Source organism: Staurois parvus, unplaced genomic scaffold (genome assembly GCF_062004578.1).
Source record: "Staurois parvus isolate SC_StPar_1 unplaced genomic scaffold, SC_StPar_1.0 ptg000086l, whole genome shotgun sequence".
NCBI lineage: Eukaryota > Metazoa > Chordata > Amphibia > Anura > Ranidae > Staurois > Staurois parvus.
This window is the reverse complement of record NW_028317882.1, coordinates 10,826,694-10,847,598: the sequence shown is the minus strand read 5'-3', so window position 1 is coordinate 10,847,598 and position 20,905 is coordinate 10,826,694. Positions and strand designations below refer to the sequence as shown.

The 20,905-nt window shown below is 42.1% G+C and overlaps 1 protein-coding gene across 1 annotated transcript in view; it reads left to right on the top strand.

The window, feature by feature from the left end:
- The window catches only part of PIK3R2 (phosphoinositide-3-kinase regulatory subunit 2), a 111,029-nt gene that overhangs the window by 34,467 nt on the left and 55,657 nt on the right, over window positions 1–20,905 (top strand). Inside the window, exons 3-6 of the mRNA XM_089670045.1 lie at window positions 5,172–5,264; window positions 10,584–10,646; window positions 14,778–14,909; window positions 18,019–18,220. Coding sequence (XP_089526171.1) covers window positions 5,172–5,264; window positions 10,584–10,646; window positions 14,778–14,909; window positions 18,019–18,220 — 490 coding nt within the window. The remainder of the gene's footprint in view (window positions 1–5,171; window positions 5,265–10,583; window positions 10,647–14,777; window positions 14,910–18,018; window positions 18,221–20,905) is intronic.

Below are 20,905 nucleotides of genomic sequence, written 5' to 3'. Positions count from 1 at the left end.
AACTTTGAGTTAAGATACTGACAGGCATCAGTGCTCAGAGTTGATCATACACTGTGCACAATTAGGCAAGTGAGTATTTTTAACCAAATCATCATTTTATGCATATTGTCCAACTCCAAGCTGTATAAACTTGAATGCTTATTGGATTTAAGCATATCAGGTGATGTGTATTTGTGTAATGTGGGAAGGTATGGCCTAAGGAGATCAATACCCTATATCAAGGTGTGCATAATTACTAGGCAGCTTCTTTTCCTCAGGCAAAAGAGATTTTACAGACTCTGAAAAGTCAAAAATTGTATAAAGTCTTTCAGAAGGATGTAGCACTCTTGAAATTGCTAAGATATTGCACATGATGCAATTTGCTGTGTAATAATCATGGCAAAACTGCACAACATTTTAGGTGCCAATGAAAATAATGACATCAGAACCTGCATTTTGTGATCTCAGCGATTCTGCCGCAATCCCAAAACGCCCAGGTATGAATGGAGCCGCCCTGGTTCACACATATGCAATTCTGAATGAGTTTTAAAACTCACAGATTTGTATGGCAGACTTGATATTATATGTTCCTATTGACATGGTTAACACAGATGAGAGCCACACGCAGGGGCGGACTGACCATTTGGAAACTCGGGCACTGCCCTAGGGCCCGGGGTCAGTAGGGGGCCCCATGAGATGCCCCTGGTACCTTTTTCATAGACTTTTTTGAGTTTGGGCAAGGACACGGGGCCCCATGATCCCCTATTGCCTGGGGGCCCCATGAGTTATCAGTCCGCCCCTGGCCACATGCATTGTGTTTTGAGTGCCATTACGAAAAGGGTTCTGTGCAAGTTTATAGTGGTGCGTTCCAGACTCACAAGTGATAGTGGCATGCGTAGATAAGTGTTCACCTAGGATTGCTGTTGACAGGAGTTTTTGCATTGAAGTCAACGGCAGGCGCTTTTGCATTGAAGTCAACCGGAGGTGTCGCAAACGTGCGCTTCAGAGATGGACGCGGTTCAACCATTTTGTTAGGCATCTCCATTTTCTCCCCTCATCTTTCCTCCCCTCCCTCTCACTGTGAGGAGACCTCTGGCCAGTGTGTGTATGTGTACTCTTTATGGGTCTCTGGCAGGGCAAGGCATTTCTAGCTCGGTGCCGAGCGGTCTGCGAAAGTGTAGCCTTTCTCACCTAGGCCAGGATAAGGCCAGTGTTCTCAAGAGAATTGGAGCCTCACTGACCAATGTGCCTGTGTAGTTTCACACATCGTGAAACAGATAAAGAGCCTTCCCAGAAGTTGAAAGAAATGCTGACCTGATGAACCTAGCTCAGCATAGGTGACAAAATCAGATAAACACTTCTCAAATCCATTTTCCCCTATGTCTCATATCTCTGAATATGAGAGGCTTACATAAAAACCAGACATACCGTCAGTTTGGCTAGGAGGAGCCAAACAGTTTGATGGGTCACTTGAATTATCTCGGACCATCAGGAGAGCCGAAACATAGAACTCGTGAACCGTGCAACATATAATTTCATAATTCATATCTAGATAATCCTCAGACTTGTCTGCATAATAATATACCCGCGGGTGGAATGTCACTTGTGCAGCTGGAAAGTTATGGACCAGAATATGAATTATGAAAGATGTTGGCTCCAGTTTAGGGTTCCGCCTGACGATCCCTCCCTAAATCCCTGTTTGACCCTTTTAGTAATAAATCTCTCTTTCTGAAAGTGTTGAACTGTTTCTATAGTTCTAAATTGCAATTTACGAATCCCTGCCTTTTAAAGACGCTACTGTTTGTTTTAACTCTCTGTATAACCGGCCTGTGTCAATGACCGGGTTATGCAGACGATTATTTCGATTATTATAGTGTTATAGCGATATTGCGAGTTTCCTCTTTCTCTGAACAAAAAAGAGGTGGTGGCAGTGTAAAGGGGTTAATTGTGTAATTAACCTGACCCAGTAACAATCGCTCAGGCTGACGGCACATCGATCTGTTGTCCATTAGCTGGAAAATCGTTGTGCAGGGTGCAGCTGGGTGTGGCGTTGTTACGCTGCTTACGCACATCACATCGCGGTTTGGATCGGCCAGTCCTTCGGTCCCGAGTTCGGTGAGAAGATCTGGGGTTTGATGCCGCGATCGTGACATATTGGTGGCAGCGATCGTGAGATTGTCGCATGTTGGTGGCAGCGATCGTGAGATTGTCGCATGTTGGTGGCAGCGATCTTGCCATGGCGTTGTCAAGCCCTGCACGTTGTATATTACATAATCCTGACCAAGGTTTTCATTGTCTTAACATTTGCTGGTTTTAATGAAGTTCTTTTTTCAAGTAGAACTAATGGCGAGATTTCCCTTCACTTCCTGTCCCATAACCAGAACAGGAAGTGAGAAGAAATCACTCCAAAGTGATTGAATCCCTGGTTGTCACTAGGGTTTTCAGAACTAGTGTTTTCATTGGAAGATTTCCCCTCTATTATTGTCCTGGGGACAAATTGAACAGATGTTTTAATTCATATTTTTAAAAATGTTATGAGGTTTATATATGTCTGTGCACTTGTGGCACACACTATTTGCTAAGAGCACCACAGGACTTTTTCTTTGCTCCATACAAGGGTCTTTCATAATCCTTGTCATGCTCTCACAGTTTTTTCTTTGTTTTGTTTTGGGGTTTTTTTCAGATTACTTGTTATTGATATTGTTAATGTTTACATTCTTTAAATATCAATTCTAATAGGAGTTTTTGGCATATTTCAGGATGTCCATAAAAAAAAATGCACTGCAAGTGAATTTTCCATGTTTCGTTATTTAAAGTGTTACTAAACCCAGGACCCTGCATTCACTATATCTGGTCTCCCATAGTACACAGAACATGGAAATGCAATTATTTTAGTAACTAGAAAAGCTACAATTTCTGGGGAAATTGTGTGAAGTGTTCTTGCCTCCACCAGTAGTCTACAACTCACACTCTAGCTTTTGTCACTCTGCTGCCTGCTCACACATCTGGGTTCCTATGGCAACTCGCTCTACAGCAAGGGCAGTGAAGAGCGGTTAAAAACAAACTGCTCCAACTTGCTCACTTCACTTCCTACACCAAAGAGCTTTGTTGTGAGAATCACAAGACCCAGACCTACATTTTGATGCATAGTATGTCTCTGAAATATTAAAAATGAAGGTACAATCGCAGTTTAGAAATTGCCCTTCAAATTTGAAGTGGCTAGAGTTTCAATGAATGTCAATGGGCGGCGTGAGTTGCAAACAAATGGTCATATTGTGAAAAACAGCTTAGCCGTGGACATTTTTAGTGGCAGCAGGGATAGCTGAACGTTTTATATAAGATTTGTATAGGTGGGCTTGAAAATGAGGGAGTGATGGCAGTTTAGAAATCATGTCCTGATTTTTCTGCTCACACTCTAGCTTTTTTCAGCTCCCACTCTAGTTTTGAACATTCCGCCATTCATTCCTATGGGACCAATTTCACCACAAAAACGCTGATATTTTGTGAACCATTCGGCGAAACGTTCCACAAAGTAATAGCACACCAATCGGGAACAATCCGCACGTTTCGGTATATTACTGTCTATGTAGTGTAAAAACTGTGGGAGGCGTTAGGGTGGTAAATTTGGCTATAATAATAACTAGAAAAGCTACAATTTCTGGGGAAATTGTGTGAAGTGTTCTTCCCTCCACCAGTAGTCTACAACTGGAGTGGTCGCAGTTTAGAAATTGCCCTTCAAATTTGAGGTGGCTAGAGTGGAGTTTCAATGATTGTCAATGGGCGGCGTGACTTGCAAACAAATGGTCATATTGTGAAAACTATCAGGACTATGGCTTAGCCGTGGACATTTTTAGTGGCAGCAGGGATAGCTAAACGTTTTGATACAAGATTTGTGTAGGTGGGCTTGAAAATGAGGGAGTGATGGCAGTTTAGAAATCATGTCCTGATTTTTCAGCTCACACTCTAGCTTTTGTCAGCGCCTCTAGTTTTGAAAATTCCGTCAATCGCTCCTATTGGACCAATTTCACCACAAAAACGCAGATATTTTGTGAACCATTCGGCGAAACGTTCCACAAAGTAATAGCACACCAATCGGGAACAATCCGCACGTTTTGGTATATTACTGTCTATGTAGTGTAAAAACTGTGGGAGGAGATAGGGTGGTAAATTTGGCTATATTATTAAGAATATATATGTGAGATAACAGTAAGTATAAACTTAAATATAAACTGCTAAATACCTTTTCTCATCAGCAGTTAGAGCAGACTTTTGACTTCTATCAGTGTCCAGCAGAGCAATGGTTAAAGCTTGTAGGAGGAGCTTTCATTCTCCCCTGATTGTCCTATGAGGCTGCAGGACCCCCGACCCTGTCTGGACAATGCTGATTGACCCTGTGCTGATCACATGCACCCTCCCAACGAAAAGAAAACACCTCTATACACACCAAACTGAGCATGTGCAGCTTGCCCCCAAGGTTCTGTTCTACCAGCAGATTGATTGGGGACTGTGGAAGAAGGGGATCAGAAAAAACTGGATCAAACATAATTTTTACACAATGCAGAGGATTAACCCCTTAGGTTCAGTGAGCATAACAAGCATACTTTACTGCATATACAGACCGATGTTTCTGTTGTGGGTTTAGTAACACTTTAAAAAAAATGGTGGGGGGAGGAATTTGTCATTCCTGCCCATGACAATCTATATTTCTCTTGTATAGTTAAACATCAGCACAACAGGAAGTGAGGCTAAATTTCCTTAATGGACTCCCAGATAGCAGTGAGAATGGAGGTTCTCCAACTCTATTCAAATCTCATGCCTCATTCTCATTGACACACTTGAGGGGTACCGCTCAATACAGAGTTCAGCCCCGTCTGGCCTGCCATAGCCTTTGAAAGGCTGCCCTCAGCTGGGCTGAATGCTGCACATGTCCCTCTCAGGCACACTGCAGTTGAAAGGCTCAATGTGTAAGGGGCCTAAAGATAAGCTGATGTTTCACTGCAGCTGTTGTATGTGATGGATAAGCCTTATTAAGGATTTGTTAGTATATACTGCAAAGTTCGACTTCCACTGCAGAATGCAAGGTTTCCAACAGAGCCAATTTTCTCTTTTGAATGTATCTGATTTTGTGTGGTACTGGCACTGATTTTCAAGTATGATCTATATTTAATAGTTTCTTTTTTTTTTTTTTTAAGGGCCTCTACTACCTGAGCTGGTTGATCAGTTTTGTCCTCCAGAAATAGGCCCTCCAATACTGGTCAAGTTGTTTGAAGCCCTTGAAAACAAAGGTGAGATGATTTGAGATGTTTAAGTGTCCACTGTATGTATTGTGTGGTAATGGTAACGGCAACAGAATAGTATTGATAATATTATAAAAGTGAGTATTTGGGAACACATAGAACAAATCGTTAATTTAAAAAATGCTAGGTAAATCACTGAATTTGGTATAAAATGTGGCAGTATGGTATACATCTGGAATGTGGCAAATGCATTAATGTCCTGAACTGAGAAGAAGGAAAAGAAGAGGGGAAAAAAACACTCCAGCACACATCAAAAACATTAAATGCAGATACTCTTCTGGAATGCAGAATTTTTGGTGTAATCCTTACAACATAGATTGTTTATTCTTAAAAGATAAGTTTGTACCCAGGGTGGGGACAAGGCTACGGATTCATCCACAATCGCCAAGGCATTTCAGCGATTTTATCATAATCTTTATAATCTGCATGAACACCCTCCCCAACACTTTGCACAATGGCAGGAGCTAATAGCCTCCTTCTTGGCAACTTCTGGTCCCTACCCCCCCGAAGACTTGTGAGGAAATGGAGGGCCATATAACTACAGAGGAGCTGGATATTGCTATCGCCTCTACAAAAATGAATAAAGCGCCTGGCCCAGATGACCTGACTTTATCTCATTACAAAACGTCCAGAGAGACCCTCTCTAATTACTTTCTAAGGACATACAATGCACTTTCCGACGGTGTCAACCCTCCGCCAGACACTTTGCGGGCACACATCATTGTCCCTAAACCAGAAAAGGATCACACTCGATGCTGCAAATATAGACCAATGGCCCTTCTCAATGTCGATCTCAAATTATTTTCCAAGATCATAGCAAATAGGTTGCTCCCATATGTTCCCGGGTTCATACATGCTGACCTGTTTGGCTTCGTCCCCCAGTCCCTCAGAGAGAGGCGACAGATAACACAACGAAGGTTGTTGACCTGATCCACTCTCCTCGATTGAGGGCTCAACCTCTCATGCTATTGTCCACTGATGCTGAGAAGGCATTCAATTGTGTAGATTGGCAGTTCTTGTGGGCCACTTTGGAGCATGTGGGATTGGTTACTCATATGTCGACATGGATTTCTGCACTATACTCCCATCCTACAGCAGCAGTGAAAATGAATTAAACTCGCTCAGATTATTTCCCGTTGTCCAATGGAACTCAGCAGGGTTGCCCCCTCTAATCTTCATCCTCACTCTAGAGCCTGTTCTGTGTAAGGTACGATCAAACCCTGCCATAACAGGGCTCCAGCTATTCCACAATGACTACAAGATTGCTGCTTATGCCGATGACCTCTTGTTCAGCCTTACCAACCCAGAGACATCCCTACCGGAATTGCTTTCCCTGTTTACTACATATGGGGAACTTTTATAATTTCTCCATTAATTTTTCCAAATGTGTGGCCCTCAATAGCAACCTGGCATGGGACCATGTGACGCATCTCCAGCAGTTATATCAGTTTCGTTAGACAACATCCTCTATGCGCTACCTTGGAGTTATCATCACAGCTGATCCCTCGGCATTGTATGAAGCAAATTTTAGCCCTCTGCTTTCTAAACTTGGGTCAGACATGCGCAGGTGGAAGGGCCTCACCCTCACATGGTTTGGACACTGTAATGCCTTCAAAATGACATTACCCCAGATTTTGTACCTCATACAGGCATTGTCCATATATATATCCCACAGTTTTTTTTTTTTTTTGCATCACTGCGGGCTATGCAATTGGACTTTATCTGGGGGGGGGGCAAAGTGGCTCGGGTGAAATTTTCTTTGCTAACTCTCCCCAAGCTGAGGGGGGGGGGGGGCTGGTCTGCCAGACTTAATTATATTATAAAGCCTTGCATCTTTCCAGGGTGGTCCAGGGTCGGCGCAGGTCTCACTTGCGGCCTTGCCCTGGTTACAGGTGAAATATTATCCTTCTTTTAAGAGTCACCCGACAGTGGGAGCCATGATTTAAGGTTATTCACCAGACTTTTCAACAATAGGGGCTGTCCCCTTCTCCCTCCCCCCTTAGCACTGTACTCTCCAATCCCGCTTTTCCACCGGGAGTTGACCGTAAGCAATTGCGTCGCCTGGGGGGCTTTACACAGTGTAGGAATTTCACTACTCATCGGAACTGGATGTCCCTTCAGACACTTGGCGCTCTGGTACAACCCCTGCTTGGTGACTGGTCGGCCTACTAGTTGCGCCACTTCTTACAATCGATTCCAGACTCGAACAAATATACCAGACCACTTACTCCCTTTGAACAGCTGCATGCCACAATGGAGTATACTCCTTACCTTCTGTCAGTACTGTATAAAATATTGATCACACCAGGGAAGACTTTTGTCCCTTCCTATGTGGGTGAATGGGAGACTGACCTGCAGATGTCTTTATCGGAAGAACAAGTGAACCGGATCACTCAAGTCCCTCTACCTTCAAGCTCTGCCTCCGGTTCTCTCTGTGAACCCCAACTCCGTCCTCTCTCGTCTAACCCCCCCCCCCCTTTTTTTTATCTTTTTTTTTTTCCCTTCCCAGTGAGATCAGATGTTTTTTTTTTTCCACGTTATTTTTCCTTTTTTTTTTCTTTTTCCCTTGGTCCCATGATGGACCGATTTTTGGTTTCCAAATATATGTTTGTTAGACTTTGTGTATTGCAGGCTCATCGCCCTACATTTCCTGTGTGAGTGGCCTTACATTAGTGATATGTAACATATGGTATGTATATGGCCTATTACTCCTGATCCCAGGATCTCTGAACTGATGTGCCTTACAGCACATATGACTGTTTCCAAAATGTACCGTATGTGGATCTTCTTTGTTTACTGTGTGATGGTACTCCTTGTATATGCACATTGTCTTCCTAAATAAAGAATTACAGAAAAAAAAAAAAAGATAAGCTTGCCTTTAGAACATGTTACTTCTTCCACCCCATGACCGCGGCGGGGGATCTTCCCTGCCCCCACAGCACGTCATTCATTCGCAGTTACCTGTGAATGCCTACAAGTACTGTCATCCATTGCAGCTGATGGCTTGTACTTCTCAATTAATTATGAGGGCACTGGTGAGTGTGCTCGTAGACCATTGGACTGCTTGCTCTCAAATAACTGCTTACATGTACGAGCAGACAGCTATGCTGAGAGTCTGCAGGAGCCTAAGATTGCACCTGGGATCTGCCGATTTGTGTGTGCAATGCGCTGCAAGTTCTTTAGAAAAAAAATAGCAATGCACTTTTTTTTTTTTTTTTACCTGGAAAAAAAAATTTATTTTATTTATTTTTTCAAAGCTGAACATGTCCTTTTAAAGTGGTTGCAAACCTCTGAAATGAAAAATGAACAAAGCATATCCTCCTATAGTGTATACCGTATTTTTCACTCCATAAGACGCACTTTTTTCCCCCAAAAAAAGGGGGGAACATGTCAGTGCGTCTTATGGAGCGAATATTGAGCGGCCGGTCCAGTATTTCCACCGCCGCCGTATCAAAATACCGGGCCGGCCGCTCAGCTCTGCAGTGGGACGTTACCTGTCCCTCTATCCAGCGGCGCGCTGTCTTCCCGGCTTCTGTAGTGTGCGTGACAGCCGGGTGCCAAGTGCGCATGCGCAAGAAGCGGTGCTCTTTGTGAATGGTAAGGCGGCACCTGGGACACATGACAGATCCCAGAAGCCGCCGGACCAATCACAAAGCGCAGCGCTTCTTGCTCATGCGCACTGGGCATCTGGCTGTCTGCCGAGCGCCCACACTACAGAAGCCGGGTAGACAGCGCGCGGCTGGATAGAGGAACAGGTAAGATCATAGGACAACTCCGCGGAAGTAAGAGTGGGTACCTGTCAAATTCAGGTACCCGCTCCCCCCCCCCCCCCCTCCCCAAAGGTCAGCAGTCATCTCCTGTACTGTCCGCAGTCTCTGGTCATCCCTGTGCTGTCCGCAGTCTCTGGTCATCCCTGTGCTGTCCGCAGTCTCTGGTCATCCCTGTGCTGTCCGCAGTCTCTGGTCATCCCTGTGCTGTCCGCAGTCTCTGGTCATCCCTGTGCTGTCCGCAGTCTCTGGTCATCCCTGTGCTGTCCGCAGTCTCTGGTCATCCCTGTGCTGTCCGCAGTCTCTGGTCATCCCTGTGCTGTCCGCAGTCTCTGGTCATCTCCTGTGCTGTCCGCAGTCTCTCTGGTCATCTCCTGTACTGTCCGCAGTCTCTGGTCATCTCCTGTACTGTCCGCAGTCTCTGGTCATCTCCTGTACTGTGTCTGCAGTCCATTAGTTCAGAATTTTTTTTTTCCTGTTTTCTGCCTCTAAAACCTAGGTGCGTCTTATGGTCAGGTGCGTCTTATGGAGCGAAAAATACGGTACTTGCATCAATCCAAAGCACCTAGTGTGATTTCTGACTGCTCTCTCCTGATATCTGCATGTGTCACTTTTGACAGTCTAAGCCGACACCAGAGAATCAGGAGATTTTTTTTTTCTTTTGTTCAACGCGAAAAAACTGATCAATCTATGGCCTGCTTAAAATTATACTTTTTTTTTTTTTTAAATAACAAACACGTCATACTTACCTGTTCTGTACAGTGGTTTTGGGGAAATCAGCCCCGATCCTCCTCTTCTTTGGTCCCGCCTGGCCCCTCCCTCCTGTCTGGTGCCCCCTACAGCAAGCAGCTTGCTATGGGGGCACCCGAGCAGGCACGTTCCCAAGCTGCTGCTCTGCATGTCCATTCACACACAGAGCTGCAGATCGGCCCCGCTCCTTCTCTCTCCTGATTGGCTTACTGGCTGTGATTGACAGCCAATGGCTCCCGCTGCTGCCTCAGCTAATTAGAAGGGAGAGTCGGTGGAGAACCGGGGCTCTCGTGGACATCGCTGGATCGGGATGGGGCTCAGATAAGTGTTAGGGAGGTGGTTACACACAGAAGGAGCCTTTAGAACCACTTTAAGTGCCTGCTGTCCTCAAGAGTCAGGAGTTATTGTTGTCAAAAAATCACAAAGTATAAGATTTTTGCTGTAATTGGAAGCTTGCTTTTTTTTTTTATTGAAACTGTAGAGGGGGTGTGTTCATTGTATGGTATTTACAGGTTATTTATTTACCTGCTTTAGCAGACTATACTTCAAAGATGCTTTAATGCAGAATATACCTGTATATATTTAACAGAACATTGGTGAGACATATTGTAATAATCCTCGTTTGTTAATTTGCTATTTTTGTCACTTTCATTGGTTGAGAATTTGAGTATTTTGCTTTTTTTTTTGGTTATCGGTAAAGAACCTCTTAAATTGTTGTATAGTGATATGCAGCTGATATGGTTGAGTACTTTGTGAATGTAATTTATGACAAATTTTGTTTTCCTTCTAGGAATGGACACTGAAATGCTGTATAGGACTTCTGGCTCTGAGTTTAGACACACATTAAAAACTGGTAAGAACCGGTTCTTACAAGGGTTATTAAGGGTCTTTATTTCCAAATCTAGGGTCTGCTCAGTTTGCTTAAAATGAATATAAAACCTTTTGAGGAAACTTGTGTTTTTAATGTTTGTTTTTTATATAGCACTGGATTTTAAACTGTATGTTTGTTTTAAAAGTATTTACATTGCTGACATGACTCTTATCATGAAGAACATTGCAATAATTTTCAAACTCCTACACATTTTGCAAAATCGATGCACCCTTTTCTTAGTTATACTTTATGGCTATGGAAAGCAAGCCTACATCAACAAAGTAAGGCAACCCCTAGATATAAGACCGTTCTCTGCAGACTTCTGAATGATATTTTACATTAAGGAATGTTCTGTAAACCATCATTTTCTCAACTGAAAAAATATAATTTTTTCAGAATTTGACCGTGTTATTGAACTAAGGCTTTCGAATACAAGAAATGTGTATTGTGTATGATTGTTCATTACCTTAAGGTGAGCCTAGGTACAGCTTGGACCAGTGCTGCTGGACCAGTGTAAGTATGTATATCTCGTAACTGGAAGATTCCTGTTGAAGCGTACACACAAATTGAACTGGATGGTGTATTTTATTTATCCTTACCAGCTATGTAACTATGAAGCTGAGAATCAATGTAGTAAGCGCTGCTACTACAGTAATCATCACTAGTTTCTGGGTCCCATGCCGAGCAGCTGCCCTCAACAAGGACTCCTCATATAAACTGACCTGACCTGGAAAGTAAATCCTGTGCTAACTAGAACACAGATGGGTTGTTGTTGCCTACTCTAAATCTGTTGCAGGAAGAACACCAGTATACTTAATTACCTGGTAAAACTTGCACTTGTTGACTAACTGGAGAGACATCCAGGATTTACAATATCTGGCCTAAATCTACCAAGGCAAGGTGGAGATTGTGACTGCCTGCCCCTACACCTAGTCTGATCAGAGAACACTTTTTATTTTCCCAATTAATATAACGTGTTCTTTGATTATACAGATGGAGGGGTGCGGCCATTGACATCACAGACTCCACCTTCTCCTGGTAGATTTAGGCCAGGTATTGTATGTCCCTCCAGTTAGTCAACAAGTGCAGATATTACCAGTTCATTAAAGTGGTTCTAAAGTCTCAAGGTTTTTACCTTTATGCATTCTATGCATAAAGGTACAAAAAAAACCTGTGTGCAGCAGCCCCCCTAAATACCTGAGCCCCATCTCAATCCAGCAATGTCCACGAGAGCCTTGGTTCTCCGGGTACTCTCACTCATTGGCTCCCACTGCTGTCAATCACAGCCAGTAAGCCACTCAGGAGAGGGTGAGGCTGAGCCACAGCTCTATGTGTGAATGGATAGGCAGAGCCATGGCTCAGGAGCGGGCCTGCTCAGGTGTCTCCATAGCAAGCTGTTTGCTGTGGGGGAACCCGACAGGAGGGAGGGGCCAGAAATGTCGGCAGGGAACCTGAGCAGAGGAGGATCTGGGCTGCTCTGTGAAAAACCACTGCACAGAGCAGGTAAGTATAGACATGTTTGTTATCTTTAAGAAAAAAAAACTAGACTTTAGTATCACTTTAAATATACTGCTGTTCTCCCTGCAACAGACCTGCGGTAGGCAAGAGCAGCCCATCTATGTTCTAGTTGGCACAGGATTCACTTTCCAGTTCAGGTCAGTTTATCTGGGGAGTCCTTGTTGAGTTGTTGGTAACAGCTTTGGCAGTATTTCCTGTCCCTATCTCTATATACTCACTTGTGGCGAGTGGCTAGCAGGCTATATAATGTGTTGAGGATTTTTTTTCCCCTTTATTTTACCTGAGGCTTGAGGATGTAACTGGTAGGCCATACATTAGTCTTTTTTTTTTTTTCTTCTTCATCCAGTGGTTTGAATGAAAAAAAAATTACACCATTCCCCCATCCACATATTTACATTAACGTACACCTGTGTGAACAAATCCTAAATGTATTATTTGCTGGGTGGATTTGATTTAAATCACTAGTGAAAAGGCTCGATTTAAATCCTATCATAATTTTTAAAGAGCAACTGTCATCTCTGTCCTGCAGCAGCTCCTCTGTTGACTCACCAACAGGTCCATTCACTTTAATGGGATAGCTGGTGATGCGGCAGTGACACAACAAGGTGAGGGACGTGGATGCCTGCTAACAGGCGCTGCCATGATGGATCTAAAATGACAGGTGCTCTTTAAATGTAAGGAATCCGACTCATTCTTGCTGGTAGTTAGAATCTAATATTTGCAAACCAAATGAAGGTTTCCTTTTTAGAATAATATGTCAGGTTAGTAAAACAGCCGATTTTAGGTTAATAGGTTAATCACACGTAGCTGGAGAACTACTGAGAAATTGTTTGAATGCATCAATGCAGTGCATGTTAGCTTGTAGAGCTTGGATTCATTGAATGAGTTTACCAAAAATGTAAATATTGCAGAATATACAGCCTCATGCTACATAACTAAGCTCCATGTCATGCTAAATAAATTTAATTATTAACTACATGCCGCCCAGCCACTGTACATATACGGCGGCAGGGCGGCACTCGCAGGCAAAACCACGTTTTAAAACGTGTGTTTTGTAAACAAATAGGGGGCGCGTGCGAGGCGCGCCGCCGCCCTATCTGTCTCGCGGATCACCGCCGCAGATGTCAGTCGCCGGGTCACAGCCGCTCCTTAGCGGCTATGTCCCGGCGATCGGCAGCAAGCAGTGACAGAGAGCACAGGTGCAGTAGCTGTGCTGTCTGTCACTTCCCTGTCAGCTCGAGGATGAGCTGATCGAGAAAGAACAGTTTCTCTTTCTCGATCAGCCTTGTCCCGTCCAGTACACACCCCCGCCCCCTAGTAAAACACTCCCCTCACTCCTATAACCCTTCCCTGCTAAATAAAGTTAACCCCTTCCTCCCCATTGCCATTAGTACAGTGTCAGTGTTTTTTTGTTTTTTTTTTTGCACTGATCACTGTATTAGTGTTTTTGGGGATGTCAGTGACCCCAAGTCAGTACCCCCCAATGTCAGAATGTCTGCCGCAGTCCCGCCATAAGTCGCTGGTTGCTGCCATAAGTCCCTGATTGCCACCATAATTCGCTGATCGCCACCATTATTAGTATAAAGAAAAAACTATCTTTCCCGCCATTTGTAAACGCTATAACTTTCACGGAAACCAATTTATTTACACGTATTGGGTTTTTTTTTAGCAAAGACATGTCGCAGAATGCATTTTGGCAGAAATTTATGACTAAATTAGATTTTTGCATTTTTTTTTACTGGACATGTTTTATAGCAAAAAGTCCAAAATATTGTTTTTTTTTCCTCAAAATTGTCAGCCTTTTTTTTTTTTTTTTATAGCGCAAAAAATAAAAACCGCACAGGCGATCAAATACCACCGAAAGAAAGCTCAATTTGTGGGGAAAAAAAGGATGTTAATTTCATTTATGTACCATATTGCATGACCGCGCAATTGTCAGTTAAACTAGCGCAGCGCTGTATAGCAGAAAAATGGCGTAAATTGCAGTATTTATACCATAGTTTGTAGACGCTATAACTTCCACACAAAGCAATCAATATACACTTATTGGGATTTTTTTTTTACCAAAAACATGTAGCAGAATACATTTTGGCCGAAATTTATAACCAACTTTGAGTTTACTATATATTTTTTATAGCTGAAAGTAAAAAATATTTTTCTTCAAAATTTTGGGCCTTTTTTTGTTTATAGCGTGAAAAATAAAAAGCGCACAGGTGATCAAATTACACCGAAAGAAAGCTCTATTTGTGTGAAAAAAAGGACGTAAATTTCGTTTGGGTGCAGCATTGCATGACTGCGCAATTATCAGTTGAATTAGTGCAGCGCCGAGTGGCAAATAGAGGCCTGGTCATTAAGGGGGGTAAATCCTCTGGAGCTCAAGTGGTTAATGTATCGTAAATGGGAAAACTATCTTTAGATAGATTTTTGCTTCAAAAGCATTTTATTAAAATAAATTTGATAAAAATCGAAAAAATCCGATTTTTAAAAATGTTTTTTTTTTTTTTTTTAAATCATCGATTTTTTATACACCCTGATTATTTATAAACTTGTAACTTCACATCCTACTTCAGCACAAGGTGTTCCTTCTTATTTTAGATTTTTTCGGAGCTGATTTGGAAGCAACAGATGTACATTTTATTGCTGACCTAGTCAAGACATTTCTTCAAGAGTTGCCAAGTCCTGTAATACCTTCGCACATCAACCTGGACCTCATCCAAATGCTGCTAGGTAACCATCTGATTTTCCTTAAATTTTACTTTAAAACTAACTATATCAAACTTTGTCATCTAAACACTGTTTTTTTACGTCTCTTATTGTTCTCTTAGGATCCAACAGATATAAACAAGGGCTACCAAACTAATAGGCCCATATAAAGTTTGTTTTTGTAGTTTTATAAATTCAATGTCATTTGGGGGTTGAGGTACTGACTTCATCAATGCTAGAGCACGGTACATGATACCACATTGAATAAAACGCATGCCAAATACACAATCTAAAATATGTTGAGAATATGGTTAAAGTCCATACTGATTCTCCACAGGCAAGGAAGAGAACATCTTGGCCTAAAGAAAAAATGTCAACTGTGCATCTTTCAATATGTTAAATTTTACCACTATTGTTCTGTATTGACCTGTCCCTCTAACCTGTACTAAAGACTAAATAAACATAGGTCAAAAATGTAAGAATGTTCTATATGTGAGCCCTATTAGTTTGGAAGTTTGGAGCACCTCTTTTTATACTGGTGTATGTGTTTCTGAAAGAGCCAGGTCATAGTTCTATGGGCACCAGCCTACTAGTAAACTTCTTCATTAGACTATATATGCATTCTAGACAACCTACACCACAACATCCAGCATTTCACAAACTGTATTCCCTATGTTACTGTTAAGGACAGTCTGCTGTTGCTCTGCTTGCAATTAATGAAGAGAAAAGCACAAAAATCTCTGGACAACACTTCACAAAGCCAAAAAAAGATCCATTGTCATAAATGGGTTAGCATAGATTATACACATAGGATGTAAACCAGTTCCATGTCTTTAGCTTTTTTTTTTTTTTTTATTTATTCTAAACATGCTGTTTAAACTCCCTGGTGCTTTGTATGTATCCAGGAATTTTTGTCTCCCTGCTGTCGCATCTGAATTAAACAAAAATACTAATTAGGTGAGTAGAATAGCATTAAATATTATGTTATGCCCTCACCTTTGCTTAACTGCTGTGCATTTTACGCAAGCCACTTGTCATTTTGGGGAACCATGCGTTCACAAGAAGGTGCAGTGGGCCATGTTTTTTTTGTTGGGGGGGGACAGTTGATAGAAAGGTGAGACGGTCACAGTGCATTTAGCCCTATTGACTCGTGTTTTACAAAGGAGAAAGGAATCTAGCCACTATAATCTGCTTGTGAGATTTTCAGAATTTTGTTTTAAAACATTTTTGTCAGCTAGCTTCTGTGTTGTATTGTACTGAGTTTAACTTTGATTAGAAATAATACATCACGTTGTTTGTTTTCCTCACAGCTACTGGGCAATGCCTTGGAGTCATATTGATTATGAGATGGCAAAGCATTTACCAGAGTTTGAGCACCTGTGTCAACTGACTTTAATGGGAAAATGCAGCATGCTTTACTTTGCAATGCTTCTGAAATAATTCAGAATTCATTGCAAGTGCATTAGACCTGCTTCAAGCTGCTTTTGCATTCCTTTTGAATTGTGTGGGAAGATAAGCAAACCTAAACTCATGAACATTGACCTTAATACATTAATACTATGACTGCATATTCGCTATTGGGTTTACTCAGAAAGGCGGATGAAAAATCTTTAAATTATTACATATAAAGCACTGTATGCTTTAGTCTTTGAAATTTGGGAATAATGGCCAATATATTCAATAGCTTATGAATTTAGTTTTTTTCATTTTTATTTATTTTTTTACAGCAGAGCCACCTTTCTCAGTGTTAATTCAAGTTTTTATATTCATCCTCACACTGTCAATAGGACAAATAGAGAGGGCAAATTTCTCCAACAAGCATACATCCAATGATAAAAACCTAAATAAGGTCTTAAAGTTTTCTGTAAAACTGGGGAAACAATAGAGTAGAGTAGACTTTTTTTTCTAATGCATTTCTTGGTTTTTCACTTTAATAGCCCTATCTGTCAGTCGGTTTTGTGAATCTGTGAACACTATAAAGGCCTCTGGGGGTGGTCACATAATGGGGAACCAATCAAAGTGTCACCTTATCATTGGTCCAAAACCAGGATGGCCAGTGACAGCAAGTTCTCAGAAAAGGCAGTTTGGATTTGCATCCCCCCAGCACAAGGGTGAATTAAAGGACTGGTTGCGGACAGGAATGTGTTAAAGCAGAACTTATTGTAACTACATCTGAGTACTAGAAACTAAAAGCACTATTTCATTCATTTTAATATTCAAAGCAAACTAATCCATATATATCTTCATGGTTTTCTTTGTTGGGAAATCACTTTGAAACACACCACTAGCATTTCTATCCACAGCCATCTTGAGTAAGGGCAGATGATTCATGTGGCATTTACTTTCGGGAATCAATCTGCCCTTAGCACAGGCACGCATGCAGGAGGGTGTGCTTAGCTGAGAAATATGTCCTCCCTTCTTTCAGAGAAAAGGAAAAAAAATGCCCACTAAGACTCATGGGATGTATGACATCATGACCAGAAACTTGGAAGCAACTGCAGAAATGTGTGTAAAAGAAAAAAAAAGTTAAAAAATAAACAAATGTACATTCCTATTTATTTATTAATGCTAACAGCATAAGGATTAAAAAGCTAGAGCCCATTCACATACGATATGTTTCCCCCCATGTTTCCCAATGAGTACCATTCCTATCTGTGCGACTACAAGTCACAGTGACCTAAAAGTAGTTCCTGCACTACTTTGGTGTGACTTTCATGCGACATGAGGGCCATAGACTTCAGTGTAAACGCTCCAAAGTCGCATGAAAGTCACACCTGAATATTATACATGCGAATTGTGTGCGACTTTGTACAGCATAAACAATTATCCTTGGTCAAAGCCAAAATTACACTCACCCAAAGTCGCATCAAAGTCACACTGCAAAGTCGTAATGAAAATCGTTCGATTTTGAAGTCGCACAAGTGTGAATGGAGCCTAAATGCTGAATGTTTAGTTTTGCTTTAATCTCCTTATTTGTATTTTCATAGCAGAAAGGTGTGCCACCATTAGCAAGCGTTGACACGAAACAAACAGAAAAACACTGTGTGAATGTAAACTTTAAATGTAGCATACTTTTTTTTTCTTTTTTTTTTAAATAATGCATTGATTCTTTCTTTTTTTTTTTGTCATACAGAGCCTGGTGAAGACAAGCAGAAAAGAGCACGCATTTCTTTAATTTTACAACCACCTACCATCCCTATTCAACATGTTCTCACTTTGCAGTGTATACTTTGGCATATTGGAAAGGTATGCAGCTTTGGCAGTCTTAATGGCTTCAACGTGAAGGTAGCTGCAGAAATTTTTGGACCATTGTTGATTCGACCTATGATCACAGGGTGAGTTCTTGTATTTTTGATATCTAGTTTTGTGTTCATCTCCTCCTAATGTTTAAGATTTGATAGTGCCAGTTCACTGTAAAACAGTTTATTGTGCAAGCCTCGAGTACCCAAATAAAACCTCTATAATCTATTTCAAAATGAAACGACAATTTAAAGTGATTCTTAAAACTAATGCATTCTCTGCATTAAGGAAAAAATCTTTCCACTCTCTGTCCCCTCCCTAGCACTTACCTGACTCCTGTATCGATCCAGCGCTGTGTTCAGCTGTAGGTCTTCTCTTCTTGGTCTCACAGGCTTTGCTGATAGCAGTGGGAGCCAATCAAATTCAGTGAGGAGGGACACACAAAGCCTGGCTTGGGAGCAAGCCTGCATTTCTGCCCTCCTAGCAAGCAGCTTGTTATAGGGGCAGACACAGAAGAGGGGGAGCCCAGAGCGCCATCAAGGAACCCGAGATGAGGTTTGGCCAGAGCATTGTACAGAGCAGAGTATAAACCTGTTTATTATTTAAATAAAAAAAAAAAGACTGTACAACCACTTTAAATCATACAGTACAGGACACCCCCAACCCACTCTGCCACTGTCCCAAGGAGATGGACCTTCTCCCTATGGAGAAATCATTCTTAGCTTAAGGACTTTATTATTTTGTCCTGGTATTTTCCAATCAACTCTTCAATTATCTCTTCATTGTCTTCTAGTACAACAATAGGAGTAGTGCAACCTCTGTGAAACCTTGGGAGCCGTACCTGAACACTGGATCCTGAATAGTTGCTTACCATGGCATTTTGTGCAACACGTGTAGTGGATAGATAAGAGAGGATCAACATGTGTCTATTACGGTTACTGTAATACCAGGACTTTGTTTTGAATGTATTTACAGTGTAAACATTTCTAACCTTACATCACACCACAGGTCACACATTTTACTGCCACGTCTGTCTAGAGCCCTTATAAGGTACTCAGTCGCTTTCTCCTGACCTTTTGCCACAAGGACCTTGTTACGGAACAGTCTGCATCCCGGTTGCTTTTTTTTTATCTTGGACATGCTATATTCTGCATTCTACTCTTGAGTACCCCACCGGAGAATACCCTTAGCCGTAGCTATAGTGAACCCAAGCAAAAGGGAGCCACAGCAAAAACTTAGGCAAACATTTGTTCTGCTGAAGGGCTGCGCAACACACAACCTCAGCATGATGATGATTCCCTTGCACCAGAGCAGCACCTGATTTTAACACCAGTTTCTGCATCCAATTCTAGCTGCATCTAGAGCATGCAACAAGCACTACATGACTAAGGCAGATTTTTCCTAAATTATGTCACAATTCTTGGACAACAAACTGCTTTAATACAGCTATCACTGTCCAGGGCTCTAAAATGTCAGGCTCTTCAGCTATAGAGTCCTGAGATACCCTCCCGAGAAGAGAAGCAAATTAAAAGGACCTAGAGTCTGTGTTAGGGGAAGCTGTGAAAGATTTACATACACCTGATGTTGTGGCTTCACGCAGCATGCTTGTCAATGTGGAAATGCTCATTTTGGTTGTGCGACTAAACCTTGACATTGTTAAACTTGACTGCCCCCCTTGTCACCATGTCCCTTTTGGGTACAAACAGACCTGCTAAATCTAAAAAGGCATTTCCTGTTCGTGGACATATAATATGTGCAATTTATGATGATTGGGTCAATCCAGAAAAAAAGTTTCACTTCTATAAAAATCATTTCTGAGCCCTGTCCTGTGGAAAGAGTTCATAAAAAAAAGGTTATTCTTCCATCTCAGTCCCAAACCTCTCACTACCAATTGATGTTCCTGTCCCTTGTCTGGAATGTCTGTGACCCAGAGAAAAGCAGACTCTACAGTTGTCCCTCCTTAGAAGCGAGGGTGCTTCTTTACTGGAAAAAGGGCTTTGGGAAAGACTTGGTGGACTTGTGTGCCAAGTTTTTCACCAAAAGAAGAGCTGAACTTATGTTTTGAAATTGAAGCCTGGCTAGAGCAGTGAGATGCTCTGTGTTTTGAAGAGGTAGTGGCTCCTGGGAGGGGTTTTTGTGTGGGAGTTGAGCCTTCTCTCCTGTGACATCTTTGATGAATTTATCAAGCACCTCACCAAAGATATGTCTTCCTTCAAAGGACATGGATGTGAGGTGTTTTTTATAGGCAGCTTCAGCCCCTCAAAGCTGGCCCAATTTGGCATGTAGATTGGCAAGTGGACTTCTTCAGTCACAAATGTCTGCATTACAGAGAATGTTTTATTCACCCAGAGGTGTTTTGAGCTCTCTGTCGCAGTTGGGGAGACACTGCTATTGGGCCGCTTGGCTTTCATATTCAACAAACTAGATAGGTTTGTTGCCAGGACCAGGATTCATGGGGTCTTTGCAGTGGATGTTATGGTGACTCTGTGGGATCAGCTCACCCCAGTCTATGCTTTCCTTTCTCACCTACTTTGCAGGCTCAAGATGGAGTGTGTTCTGGTATTCCTCATTGTATCGAACTGGCCCAGGACGATGTGGTACTCAGACATAGTCAAGCTCCTGGCAGACTTTTTGTGGATCCTCAGGATCGTCCAGATCTTCTGTCTCTCGGACTGTTCTAAGATCCTGCTTCTCAATTGCTGCCTTGCCTGTTGAAGCCTTGGTCCTGAGGAACAGGGGTCTATCACTCTTAAATGCTAGGAAATCAACTCCTCCCAATG